The following is a 13,384-nucleotide window of genomic DNA, read 5'->3' as shown; positions in this document are numbered from 1 at the left end:
TGAGCAGGCCCAGGCTTCAGATGTCGGCGCGCAGGGTGAGTGCACATCGGGGGCTTGCACGCGCGGCAAGCACCCGATCCTAATTTCAGGGCCTATGAGTTATTCAGAACCCTGAGATGATGGGACATGGAAGAGTGAAGCAGACTGTTTTCAGTAGTTGAGGGTCAAGAATGAGAGGCCGTAGATACAAGATTAAATGTCAGAGATTTGGGGAAGAGAGCGGGAGAAACATCTTTACACACGAGAGTTGTGAGGCTGTGGAATTCACTTCCAGCGTTAGTGGCAGAGGCAGAAACTGTCTCAACATTCAAGATTAGATTGGAGAGGTAGATGAAGGAAAAGGCGTTGAAGGGATATGGGAACGGTGCGGGTAAATGTGATCCGGACTATTTGCTCGCATGGAGGGTAACCGCTAACACAGACTGGTTGGGTCAAATGGCCTGTTTCCATGTTGTATAGAGGCAAGGGGCTGGTCCCGTGGCCTTCTCCACCCCATCAACCCTCCGCAATCTCGGCGCTGCTCCAATTCTGGCCTCTTGCGCAACCCTGATTTTCATCGCTCCACCACTGGTGGCTGTGTCTTCAGCTGCCTGGGCCCTAAGCTCTGGAATTCCCTCCCTAAACCTCTCTGTCTCTTTACCTCTCTTTCCTCCTTTAAGACGCTCCTTAAACCTACCTCTTTGACCAAGCTTTTGGCCACCTGCCCTAATATCTCCTCATGTGGCTCGGTGTCGCTGAAGGTAAGCATGCAGGTGCAGCAGGCGGTTAAGAAGGCAAATGGTATGTTGGCCTTCGTAGCGCGAGGGTTCGCGTACAGGAACAAGGATGTCTTGCTGCAGTTGTACAGGGCCTTGGTGAGACCGCACCTTGAGTATTGTGTGCAGTTTTGGTCACCTTATCTGAGGAAGGATGTTCTTGCCATGGAGGGAGTGCAGCGAAGATTCACCAGGCTGATACCTGGGATGGCAGGAATGACGTATGAGGAGAGATTGGGTCGATTGGGCTTATACTCACTGGAGTTTAGAAGATTGAGAGGGGATCTCATCGAAACCTATAAAATTCTGTCAGGCCTGGACAGACTAGATGCAGGAAGGATGTTCCCGATGGTCGGGGAGTCCAGAACCAGGGGTCATAGTCTAAGGATAAGGGGTAAGCCATTTAGGACTGAGATGAGGAGGAATTTCTTCACCCAGAGAGTGGTGAACCTATGGAATTCTCTGCCACAGAAGGCAGTTGAGGCCAATTCATTAAATATATTCAAGAAGGAGTTGGATATATTTCTTAAGACTAAAGAGATCAAGGGGTATGGGGAGAAGGCAGGGACAGGGTACTGAATTTGGATGATCAGCCATGATCTCATTGAATGGCGGAGCAGGCTCGAGGGGCCGAATGGCCTACTCCTCCTATCGTCTATGCTTCTATATGTCAAATTTTGTCTGATAATCGCTCCTGTGCAGCGCCTTGGGACGTTTTACTACATTAGAGGTGCTAGATCAATGCAAGTTGTTGCTGCACTCCCCTGACAACTCGCTCTCCTTTCGAGCCGGCCTGTCATGTCTGCCAGAATCTTATAAAAGCAGGAGAGAAGGGAGCTGCGGACAAAAGAAAAAAGGTAAAGCAATTGAGTGCTTACTCAATTAGGAGAAATAAAATTCTCAAGGGGCTTGCCCGGGTAGATGTTTCCATTGGCTGCAGAGTCTAGAACCAGGGGTCGCAGTCCCCGGATAAGGGGTCGACCATTTAGAAAAGAAAGACTTGCATTTCTATAGCGCCTTTCACGAGCACCGGACAACACAAAGCGCTTTACAGCCAATGAAGTACAGGAAACTTTCGTTTAAACGGAGGTTAAATCTCCGGAATGCTCTATCCACCGGCAAAATTCAGGAGTCGGTTCAGATAACTTTTTTTTACTTTCAGTTGCTTTTTTTCTCCATTTGGGGCTCTGCAAGCGTCTAGCTGAAGCTGTTGCTTAGCTACAGAGACGCTTGCAAGCTGCGCCGACTGTTTTGAAGCTAAGCAACAGGGTTTGTTGCTTCAGACGGAGCTCTGAGCTCCGTATGTTTTAACATTAGCGCTTGTTTCTCCAGCAGTTTTGATCGACCGGCACCAGCTCGGTCCCGTCAGTGCCGGATACCAGAAAGTTTCCTGTACTTTTTTTTTTGAAGTGTAGTCACTGACGTAATGTGGGAAACGAGGACTGAGATGAGGAGAAATTTCTTCACTCGGAGGGTGGTGAATCTTTGGAATTCTCTACCCCAGAGGGCTGTGGAGGCTCAGTCGTTGAGTATAATCAAGACTGAGATCGATAGATTTTGGATACTAAGGGAATCGAGGGATATGGGGATGGAGCGGGAAGGTGGAGCTGAGGCAGAAGATCAGCCATGATCTCATTGAATGGTAGCGCAGGCTCGAAGGGCCGAATGGCCTACTCCTGCTCCTATTTCTGACATTCTTATGTTGTAAATCAGAGTAACGTGTAGCTGAGAGATGTAACGGCTGCAGAGAGCTGAGTAACGTTTCTCTCATTTTCTACAATAAAGTGAATGTTCTGTCTAGGCCTCTACAGATTCATTCTATAGCTGAACAAGGAGCCTGAAAGCACAGGGCTCGGTGACGCAGTGATATTTTTGGAGGTCCGACATTAAGTAAAAGAATGGAAGAGTTGATCCGAGCAGAGCTTCTGGAAGCTTCCCTACACTTTTCCTCTTTCCGTCGCCGTTTTACCGATCGGTGCCGCGCGCTCTCGGTTTTTTTGCGCCCTTCAGCTGTCCTTGCGAGGCTAGCGATCGAGGAGAAATACGGGAAAGAGACTGGACAATGGGTCGGTGCAGAGGCTGCTTAGAAAGGGGAAAACGCAACACCCACTTACAAACCTGGAGTTGAATTGAATCGTCCTCATTAATCTGCTGAATGCCCACTCGACCCAATTAGAAGCTCTTTGGGGGCCTGAAATCTTGGCCTCGGTTTCTCGGCACAACTGTGCACGTACGTTTACATAATTGTACAAAGTAGACAAAGTGGCTCCACGGAAAAAATCCAGCTGTATTCTCAAAAACTATTGTAACTTAGTAACAGGCTGCTGTAATAAAGACAATGACAAAGCCAGGCCTCCATAGAACAGGAGCCATTTTAAAGTAGCTATCACCTCCTTTCAGTAAATATTTCAGTATTATGTTCCTCTGTAACAATTTAATACAAACAGAAGTACCGTGCTGTGATAGGCGCTGCTCCAATTGGGTGACCTATTGTTCTCTTGACCTCTGACATTGGAGAAGCTCGGCCTATTTTCAGTTAGTGAAGAAGAAGCAGGAAAGACTTGCATTTCTATAGCGCCTTTCACGACCACCGGACGTCCCAAAGCGCTTTACAGCCAATGAAGTACTTTTGGAAGTGTAGTCACTGTTGTAATGTGGGAAACGCGGCAGTCAATTCACGCACAGCAAGCTCCCACAAACAGCAATGTGATAATGACCAGATAATCTGTTTTTAGTGACGTTGGTTGAGGGATAAATATCGGCCCCAGGACACCGGGGAGAACTCCCCCTTGCTCCTCTTCGAAATAGTGACCGTGAGATCTTTTACATCTACCTGAGCGGGCAGACGGGGGCCTGGGTTTAACGTCTCATCCGAAAGACGGCACCTCCGGCAGTGCGGCGCTCCCTCAGCACTGCGCTGGGAGCGTCAGCCTAGATTTTTGTGCTCAAGTCTCTGGAGTGGGACTTGAACCCACAACCTTCTGACTCAGAGGCGAGGGCGTTGCCCACTGAGCCATGGCTGACTAAGATAGTTAGAGGGAAGGAGTGGGATAAATCGTGTAGCAAAAAAATTGTGTAAAAGATTTCATGCAGTCTTGAGCGGGGAGCAATCGGGAGGAGTTTGTGAAACACTCGGAACCTGAGCTGGGCTGTTTTACAAATTGTCCGAGACCGCCATCTGGTGGCTGCGATGAGCAAAGCAGTTAAATTTTGGTCAGCTCAGCTTCAGGAAGTTTAGATGGCAAATAATGAATGTTTCAGCCCTGGATACAGGGCATTTATTTTTTAATTTGTTTAAAAATAGCGGCTTTCTTGTGGTGTCGATTATCATAAATCTGAACCTATTTTATAAAGACGGACGCGTTGTGCAATGTAATTACCATAAGTAACGCATCATCATTTTGGATGAAGTGTGCGGTTGTTGGAAATTTGATTGCCAAAAAGGATCAGGCACTGCTTATATGGCTGCAGGATGATGCCTCGATATTCGCCAAATCCTAAGGGAAAGTCAACCGTGGCTCCGTGGGCAGCACCCTCGCCTCTGAGTCAGAAGGTTGTGGGTTCAAGTCCCACTCCAGAGGCTCGAGCACAAATATCTCAGTTGACACTCCCAGTGCAGTGCTGAGGGAGCGCTGCACTGTCGGAGGTGCCGTCTTTCGGATGAGACGTTAAACCGAGGCCCCGTCTGCTCTCTCAGGTCGACGTTAAAAGATCCCGTGGCACTATTTCGAAGAAGAGCAGGGGAGTTCTCCCCGGTGTCCTGGGCCAATATTTATCCCTCATCCCTAAAACGGATGATCTGGACATTGTCACATTGCTGTTTGTGGGAGCTTGCTGTGCGCAGATTGGCTGCTGCGTTTCTTACATTACAAGAGTGACTCCACTTCGAAAGTACTTCATTGGCTGTAAAGCACTTTGGGACATCCTGAGGTCGTGAACGGTGCTATCAAAATGCAACACCTTTCTTTGACAGATGAAAGATTTGGTGAATTCCTGAGCAATTCTGGGACAAGAGGTTTACAGGGCAGAGGGATAGGACCAAGAACATAAGTTGGATTGTAAGCACATAGGAATGTAGGAACAGGAGGAGACCATTCAGCCCCTCGAGCTTGCTCTGCCATTCAGTTAGATCATGGCTGATCTGTATCTGAACTCCATCTACCTGCCTTGGTTCCATATTCTTTGATAGATTTTTGTTGGGTAAGGGTATTAATCTCAGTTTTGACATTTTCAGTTGACCCCCGGCCTCAACAGCTTTTTGGGGGAGAGAGTTCCAGATTCAACCCCTCGAGCCTGTTCCGCCATTCAATTAGATCGTGGCTGAGCTGTATTTTCACTCGGTTTACCCACCTTGTTATTTAGGATGCGAACAGAACGTTAATGAGCCCTGAGTTTTTTTTATTCGATCCTGGGATGTGGGCGTCGCTGGCAAGGCCAGCATTTATTGCCCGTCCCTAACAGCCTTTGAGAAGGTGGCGGTGGGCTGCCTTCTTGAACCGCTGCAGTCCGTGTGGTGAAGGTACTCCCACAGTGCTGTTGGGGAGGGAGTTCCAGGATTTTGACCCAGCGACGATGAAGGATCGGCAATATATTTCTAAGTCAGGATGGTGTGTGACTGGGAGGGGAACTTGGAGGTGATGGTGTTCCCATGCGCTTGCTGCCCTTGTCCTTCTAGGTGGTAGAGGTCGCGGGTTTGGGAGGTGCTGCCGAAGAAGCCTTGGCGAGTTGCTGCAGTGCATCTTGTCGATGGTACACACTGCAGCCACGGTACGCCGGTGGCGGAGGGAGTGAATGTTTAAGGTGGTGGATGGGGTGCCAATCAAGTGGGCTGCTTTGTCCTGGATGGTGTCGAGCTTCTTGAGTGTTGTTGGAGCTGCACTCATCCAGGCAAGCGGAGAGTATTCCATCACACTCCTTACTTGTGCCTTGTAGATGGTGGAAAGGCTTTGGGGAGTCAGGAGGTGAGACACTCGCCGCAGAATTCCCAGCCTCTGACCTTCTCTTGTTGTCACAGTATTTATGTGGCTAGTCCAGTTAAGTTTCTGGTCAATTGTGACCCCCCAGGATGTTGATGGTGGGAGATTCGGCGATGGTAATGCCATTGAATGTCAAGGGGTTGGGAGGTTTTTTTTTAACCCAGAGAGCTACAGTTGTGGAACAGATCACCAGTGGATTCAGTTGCTGAATTAACTCCTTCGAAAACAAAAGATCTCATTCAACACTTTATTAACAATGTGATTGTAAATTGTAGGATAAGGCAGTGACTAAAGATGTAAATATTTAGGCAACAACTTTGCTGAGGAATAGTTATTGGTGATGTTCACGGTTAGATTCTCCGCACCCTCGTGTGACATTTCAAGTAAAGGGGTTAATATAGTGAATGTTACTCGAGCACGTTAAGTGCTGTTCGCTAATATTGGTGCCAATAATTCCCAGCCTCTTGTATGTAGATCTGTAGCATTCTTGGATAACGAGAGTGAGTGAGTTAGAAGCAGTTTGTCTGAAAATAATAGAAGACTTGCGTTTTATACAGCGCTTTTCACCACCTCTGGTCATCACAAAGCGCTTGACGGCCAATGAATTAGTGTTTGAAGTGTAGTCACTGTTGTAATGTAGGAAATGCAGCAGCCAATTTACGCACAGCAAGCTCCCACAAACAGCAATGAGATTCTGACCAGATCATCTGTTTTAGTGATAAAAACAGAAAATGCTGGAGATACTCAGTAGGTCAGGCAGCATCTGTGAAGAGAGAAAGAGTTAACGTTTCAGGTCGATGACGAAAGGTGGCGGTGAGCCGCCTTCATGAACCGCTGCAGTCCGTGTGGTGAAGGTGCTCCCACAGTGCTGTTGGGGAGGGAGTTCCAGGATTTTGACCCAGCGACTGTGAAGGAACGGCCGATATATTTCCAAGTCAGGATGGTGTGTGACTGGGAGGGGAACTTGGAGGTGGTGGTGTTCCCATGGGCCTGCTGCCCTTGTCCTTCTAGGCGGAAGAGGTCGCGGGTTTGGGAGGTGCTGCCGAAGAAGCCTTGGCGAGTTGCTGCAGTGCATCTTGTAGATGGTACACACTGCAGCCATGGTGCGCCGGTGGTGGAGGAAGTGAATGTTTAAGGTGGTGGATGGGGTAAGATATAATTGAATGATTGGGGAAGGGTTGGTGCAATGCAGTGAGCGGGAATGTGTTTTTGAAATACGTTACATTGAGGGGGACTGAGAACTTCACTGGGTAAACCATTCGATCATCTGAAGCTAATTGTACGCCATGGCTGAGAAAGCTAGAGAACCCGGGCAGCTAGAAGCGGAATTTCAGTAGGCAGTGATTTTACTCGACACTCTTCCCGCCAGCCGTTTAGCTTTGTTTCCACACCGCCCACCACCCCCCCCCCCCCGCTTAATTTCAAAGTTCGAGCCTCCACTTTGCGCAGGAGTTTCCGGGAAGCACGAAAGAGGTTAACAAGATCCCTGTGTAGGGGAAGGAAGTGATGTCATAACCGGACGCCACAACAGGAAGCACGCATGCCTCTTGAGAAAGTGTCACTGAGTCCTAACGAGAAATTGCAACATTCATTTTCCAAAGCCGATTTAATCTCAAAGAAATATAGAGACGATAAAATAATTTTCATGCCATAACTGCAGTGCCTCGGACCAACCAAGGCACGGTTATGAAAAGATGCAGTTTGTCTTCAGCCAACACAATGGATGGAAGATATGTGTAAATTTTTTTTTACATGTTACAAGACTCCTTTGCATCAACCTGACCACTGTTTTTGCCAGTTCTGCTCGCTCATGCTTATCTAATACATTGCCTCTGTTTATTACCAATAAACCAACCAGGCCAGGAGTCCAAATTAAACTCCAGTGTACTGGAACTTTGATTCTCCACCTTAATAAGAACATAAGAAATAGGAGCAGGAGTCGGCCATTCGGCCCCTCGAACCTGCTCCGCCATTCAATAAGATCATGGCTGCTCATCGACCTCAACTCCACTTTCCCGCCCGATCTCCATATCCCTCGATTCCCCGAGAGTCCAAAAATCTATCGATCTCAGCCTTGAATATACTCAAAGACTCGGCCTCCAAAGCCCTCTGGGGCAGAGGATTCCAAAGATTCACAACCCTCTGAGTGAAGAAATTCCTCCTCATCGCAGTCTTAAATGGCCGACCCTTTATCCTGAGACTATGACCCCTAGTTCTAGACACTCCAGCCAGGGGAAACAACCTCTCAGCATCTACCCTGTCAATCCCCCTCAGAATCTTGTATGTTTCAATGAGATCACCTCTCATTCTTCTAAACTCCAGAGAGTATCGGCCCAATCTACCCAATGGAGGGTGATGGCCCCCTCAACAACAACAACATCTTGCATTTATACAGCGCCTTTTAATATAAAACACGTCCCATGGTCCTTCGCAGAAGTAATCAGAAGAATTCGGATACTGTGTTAAAGAAGGAGATATTAGGTTGGGTGGCCAAAAGCTTGGTCAATGAGTTGGGTTTTGAGGAGGATCTTGAAGGAGGAGAGAGAGAGAGCGAGCGAGGCAGAGAGAGAAATTCCTCCTCTATGCAGATGACCTGGTTCTGCTCTCACCAACTAAGGAGGGTCTACAGCAGAACCTGGATCTGTTAGAGTCGTTCTGTCAGACCTGGGCCCTAACAATAAACCCCCAAAAAACCAAAGTTCTGGTGTTCCGGCAAAGATCCAGACATCAGGGACACAGAACAAATTTCACACTAGGAACAACTAAAATTCTACAAACTACACATACTTAGGCTTAAAAATCAGTTCTATGGGAAATTTTCATCTGGCTGTGAATGAACTGAAAGAGAAAGCAAGAAGGGCTTTCTATGCCATTAAAAAGTCAATCCAAATAGAAATCCCAATTGGCATTTGGCTCAATTTTTAAATCAGTAATTGAACCAATTGCACTCTATGGCAGTGAGGTATGGGGTCCGCTAACACAACAAGAATTCGCAAAATGGGACAAACACCCAATTGAGATCCTGCATGCAGAATTCTGTAAAAGTATCCTCCGGACTCACAGGAAAACCACAAACAATGCATGCAGGGCAGAACTAGGCCAATATCCACTACTAATTAATATCCAAAAACGAGCCATCAAATTTTGGAAACACCTAAAAATGCGCAACCCCCACTGCTATCATTACGAAGCCTTGAAATGCCAAGAGATGATCATAGAGAAGAGTCCCCTCAGTCAACTAGTCCTGGGACTCAGTGAAGTAACTGCCAACACTACTAACAATAACCAGCCCCAGGACAGTGACACCCTAGCACAGAGAATTCGACCCAACACAATTATCACTAAACAAAAGGAAAAATATTTGACCTATTGGACAGAAAGGACAAAAACCCAAAACAAACTCGATTGCTATTTGGCCCTAAACAGACAATACACCATGGCTGAATACCTGACCATGGTAAAGGATTGCAAACTGAGAAAAGCCTTGACAATGTACAGACTTAGTGAACATAGCCTGGCCATCGAAAAAGGCAGACCTGGCTGCCAAGAGAGGACAGGATATGCTCTCACTGCAGTCAGGGAGTGGTGGAGACAGAGATGCACTTCCTCATAACTTGTGGAAACTATCAGGACATAAGGGAGAATTTCTACCCAGAATTCACAAAAATATGCCCTGAATTCAAAAATTTGAATGACCTCCAAAAACTCCCATATCTATTGGGGGAACAGAGAAAATGTGTAACTATAGCGGCAAACTATGTTACAGCTTGCCACAAGCAGAGGGACAACCAGTGACACATTAAATCTAAGAAAAGATTATATGCATATTATATGTGTGTATTGTTACGTCCGTGTAATAATAAGAAAAGGACTGCAGAGAACGGTACAACAGGCGTTTACTCAACGTGGTTCAAACTGCAACTGAAACAACAGATTACTACTCAGCGTTATGTACAGGTGTGGTCACTGCCGGTACTACAGTATACATGAGCTGTAGAAAGTAGTTCCCCTCTTAAAGGTACATACATTACAATTCCTCCCCTTTTAGATTAACAGTACCATAACACTCATTTAACAATTAAATATCAAACTAATTACAATTAACACTTTTAACATGCAACATTAGCTGAAAATAGTCTATTTATAAATTCAGTCTTTGGGGAGGCTTCCTGATCCTTTCTGGATAGCGCCTTTCCCGAGTGTCTTGCTCTTGGTGCGGAGGCGATTCTGGCCCCCTGTCGTCGGTTGGTTCATCAGCTTCCGATGCTACTGTTTCTGAGGTAGATGCTACCTGTACGTCGGGTTCATCACCAGGTACGTATGGGCGAGGCATGGGGTTGACTCGTTCCTGTGACTCTAGGATCTGGTCAGCATGGCATCTCACGATGCTCTCCCCAACGTCCACCGTGTACATTAGTGGCCCCTGCCGTGTGCATATCGTTCCTGGTTGCCATTTCTCTGTTCGGTAGTCACGGGCCAAGACTGGTTGCCCTACATTGAAGCTCCTTGGCGGCTTCTCATTGATGTGCTGGAATTGCTTATTCTCAACATCTCTTCGTACATTTGGTCTGAGCAAATCCAGACGAGATCTCAACCTTCGGTTAAAGAACATCATGGCTGGGGCCTGGTTGGTGACTGCATGTGTCGCATTTCTGTAGGCTAACAGGAAATTGTCCATCTTATGCTGCAGTGGAATGTCGTCATCGCACATGGCCTTTACTGCTTTTTTAAAGGTTTGTACAAACCTCTCAGCCAATCCATTTGTGGCTGGATGATACGGGGCGGATGTGTAATGCCTTACCCCATTCCTTTTCATAAATCTTCGAAACTCTTCGGACGCAAATTGTGGTCCGTTATCAGAGCAAATCTGCTCTGGCAAGCCGTTCCTGGCAAAAATGGTCCGTAGGACTGCAATAGTTTTCTCCGTGGTGGTGGAGGACATTTTGATCACCTCAGGCCATTTCGAGTGCTCATCCACGGCTATTAAAAACATTGAGCCCATGAATGGACCAGCAAAATCAATATGCACCCGTTGCCATGGAGATGAGGGCCACTCCCATGGGTGTAGAGGGGCATGTGGTGGTGCATTTTGGACCTTCTGGCATCCTGAGCAGCCCTTTGTCAGGTCCTCGATTTGCTGATCGATCCCCGGCCACCACACACAAGCCCTAGCAAGGCTTTTCATTTTCACCCCCTCCCAGATGACCTTCGTGAAGCTCATTGAGCACTCTCTCCCTTAACTTGGGTGGAATTACCACTCGGGATCCACACATCAAGGTCCCCTGGCATACTGACAGCTGTTCTCTTCTAGATGAGAATGCTGGCAACAGTGAGTCGCCATGTGCTGGCCATCCCTTCACCGTCAAATCATATACCCGAGACAGTGTCGGGTCATTTCGGGTCTCCTTCTCTATACCAGCGTTAGTTACTGGCAAGCATTCAATTATAGTCGAATGAAATATTTCGACAGGATCCACTGCTGGTGCATCCTCCGCAGTAGGCAGTGGCAGGCGTGATAGCCCATCAGCGTTTCCATGCTGTTTCGTGCCCTTATACTCGATTTCATATTGGTGCGCCCCTAGAAAAAGGGACCATCTTTGTAGCTGTTGCGCAGTCATCACCGGAACGCCCTTTTTTGGATTAAAGATGGAGACAAGTGGTTGGTGGTCAGTCAGCAAGGTGAACTTCTGCCCGTGCAGATAGTGATTGAACTTTTTCACTCCCCACATTAGGCTGAGGGCCTCCCTGTCAATCTGGGCGTAGTTACGCTCGGCTGAGGTTAGTGACCGAGACGCAAAGGCTACTGGCCTCTCCGAGCCGTCCGGGAATTTGTGCGACAGCACCGCTCCAATGCCATAGGGTGATGCATCACACGCCAACCGAATTGGTAGTGATGGGTTGAAATGAGCCAACACCTCTTTTGATGTGATCAATGCTTTGCTCTTCTGGAAAGCTCGTTTACATTCGTCACTCCACTTCCATGGTACCCCTGTTTGCAGTAGGGTGTTCAGTGGGTGTAGTACGGTAGACAAATTCGGCAAGAACTTATGGTAGTAGTTCACCAGCCCGAGGAACGACCTCAGTTGTGACACATTTTCCGGTGCTGGAGCCTTGACTACTGCCTCAATCTTTTCAGGGGACTTATGTAACCCCTCTATCAATAACGTGGCCACAATACGAGATCTGCTTCTGGAAAAACTCGCATTTGTGGCGATTAGCTCGGAGCCCATATTCCTTCAATCTAGTGAGCACCTGCTCCAGGTTGGCGAGGTGATCACTGTCATTTTCGCCCGTGACCAGGATGTCGTCCAAATAACACTGGGTCCCTGGAATCCCCCACAGATGCGAACCTTTTTTGGTCCCCCAGGCGTATTACTCAACGACCTCTTCATTACAGGAACGATGGGTGTAGCCCACTCGCTCCAGTCCACTTTGGACAGTACTCCTGAACGGTCCAAACCTTCCAGCTCTGCTTCGATGGCTGGGCGGATCGCATAAGGTACCGGTCTGGCCTTAGAAGAAAATGCAAGCCCAAAGTTTTTATTTTATTTTGATCATCGCTGTTATGCCTTTTAGTGTTCTGAGTCCCTGCTGGAACACTTGTGCGTCAGTTAGCATTTTTGACAGTCGTCCAGGTGTGACGTCGTCATCCTTTTTGGCATCTACAGTCAGTGCTTGTATGGAATGCCAATCTAGCTGTATCTTCCGGATCCATTCACGTCCTAGTAGTGGTGGTCCTCCATCTGGCAATACATGTAGGTCCATTTTTGGTGTTTCCTTGCCGTTATATATAACGTTCACCCTTATTTTTCCTTTGGGGTAGACTTTTTGCCCCGTGTACGTCTTCAAGACAATCTTTGTATCTCTCAAGGGTATATGTGAGAATAGCCGCTTGTAGTCCCTTCGGTTTATGACTGTTAGGGCTGATCTTGTGTCCATTTCCATTTTCACTTGGACTCCTGCTATCTTGAGCGTGACCCAGATAGTTTGGTGATCCTCCGTTTTCACAGAAATCACAGAAACCCCACAGTGCAGATAGAGGCCATTTCGGCCCATCGAGCCTGCACCGACACATATCCCACCCGATCCCCGTAACCCCTACACCAACACACATCCCACCCTATCCCCGTAACCCCATGTATTTAATCCCCCTAACACTAAGGGTCAATTTATCATAGCCAATCAACCTAACCCGCACATCTTTGATCACATTATGTAGTTTCAGACAACCCAGCTCCTTGCTTCCGGAGTCTGTATCACTCTTCTGTTCATCTGAACTACTCTCCGTCACCTTATGTACCACCTTGTACTTCTCCTGTGGAGATTTCTTGCTGCTGGTTTTCTTTCCCGACCTGCAGACTCTTGCTATGTGTCCTACTTTTCCACACTGTCTGCACACTTTGTCCTTGAACCAGCAATCATTATGGTCATGTGTTGTTCTGCCGCAGCGAAAGCACTTCACTGTTCCGTATGACATTTCATTTGTGCCATATTCTTGCGGTCTCCGTTGTATCTCTGCAGCGCCCCGTGCTGCTGCTTCGTGTGATACGCTGGACAAGGCTTTCAGCATTGCAGTAAGATCCTTTTCTGATAGAAGCCGTTTCTGGGTTCCTTCACTTTGAAGCCCACACAGAAACTTGTCCCTTAAAGTAT

General features: G+C 47.5%; 1 protein-coding gene across 1 annotated transcript in view; it reads left to right on the top strand.

Moving 5' to 3' along the window:
* Window positions 1–8,151: 8,151 nt before the first annotated feature.
* LOC147096865 (uncharacterized) overlaps window positions 8,152–13,384 on the top strand; it is a 55,002-nt gene continuing 49,769 nt past the window's right edge. The window contains exon 1 of the mRNA XM_085973137.1: window positions 8,152–8,212. Within this exon, the coding sequence (XP_085829263.1) occupies window positions 8,152–8,212 (61 nt within the window). The remainder of the gene's footprint in view (window positions 8,213–13,384) is intronic.

Source organism: Somniosus microcephalus, chromosome 34 (genome assembly GCF_052327205.1).
Source record: "Somniosus microcephalus isolate GS21.2 chromosome 34, FLI_Smic_1.0, whole genome shotgun sequence".
NCBI classification, from domain to species: Eukaryota; Metazoa; Chordata; class Chondrichthyes; order Squaliformes; family Somniosidae; genus Somniosus; species Somniosus microcephalus.
Note: the sequence above shows the minus strand (reverse complement) of the source record. Positions and strands in the feature narration are given on the sequence as shown.